The sequence below is a fragment of the Myotis davidii genome, unplaced genomic scaffold, assembly GCF_000327345.1.
Source record: "Myotis davidii unplaced genomic scaffold, ASM32734v1 scaffold150, whole genome shotgun sequence".
Classification (NCBI taxonomy): domain Eukaryota; kingdom Metazoa; phylum Chordata; class Mammalia; order Chiroptera; family Vespertilionidae; genus Myotis; species Myotis davidii.
This window is the reverse complement of record NW_006283437.1, coordinates 2928365-2929128: the sequence shown is the minus strand read 5'-3', so window position 1 is coordinate 2929128 and position 764 is coordinate 2928365. Positions and strand designations below refer to the sequence as shown.

At 47.4% G+C, this 764-nt stretch overlaps 1 protein-coding gene across 1 annotated transcript in view; it reads left to right on the top strand.

The window, feature by feature from the left end:
- LOC102762680 (cytochrome b-c1 complex subunit 2, mitochondrial) overlaps positions 1-764 on the top strand; it is a 38120-nt gene that overhangs the window by 8419 nt on the left and 28937 nt on the right. Inside the window, exon 2 of the mRNA XM_015563945.1 lies at positions 186-393. Coding sequence (XP_015419431.1) covers positions 186-393 — 208 coding nt within the window. The remainder of the gene's footprint in view (positions 1-185; positions 394-764) is intronic.

Here is a 764-nt window from a genome sequence, read left to right as displayed (position 1 = left end):
TCTGGAAGCGTTTGGTGGTAAACCCGCGAGCAGCGCCGCTGTCAGCCGAGGTCGGGGTGGGGCGAGTGGAGCGCGGAGGCGGCCCCGCCGCAGCAGACGCCCAGCCCCAGACGCCGGGAGCCCCTCACCTGCTAGAGGGGGTCGGAAGACCAGGGAATGGGGTTCTCCGGGGCTTGATGTTGAAGTAGATGCACCCGGATTATACCAATCCAGGCTGATTATCTTCTCCGCCCTGGCCTGGACCCGCGGGCGATTAACCACCCTCCGAGCGCTTCAGGTGTCAGGCAAAAGGTCCCAAATCTCCCTGCCATCCATCACCTTCCAGCAGGAAAAAACAACTCAAAAGTAACAGCTGGAGAGTGCCAATGTAAACAAATTGCGGGAAACTTGAAAGTAATTATTGTTTCTAATTATAACATACTTTACATAAGAACAAATTTATGCCAGTTTTGTTATTTAAATGACCTAGTAATTGCTAGGATAATACTTTGAAAGGGACAAATAAACACATAACCCAGGAAGCGTCACTGTTCAGGCACATTTGAAGGAAAAGTACCCAAATCTCCCTTGGCAATAGAACTATGGATTACTCATATTTGAACTTCTATGCCCCCATGTCTTAAGTTTTAAATTCGGGGTAATTAAAAGCCAAAATCACAAGTAGGGATAACTATACCACAACCGGCAAGCAGAATTGAAGATAAAGCAAAGCTCATTGTAATTATCATTACAAAGTCCTGCAGCGAATGAAAACTAGGAACCAA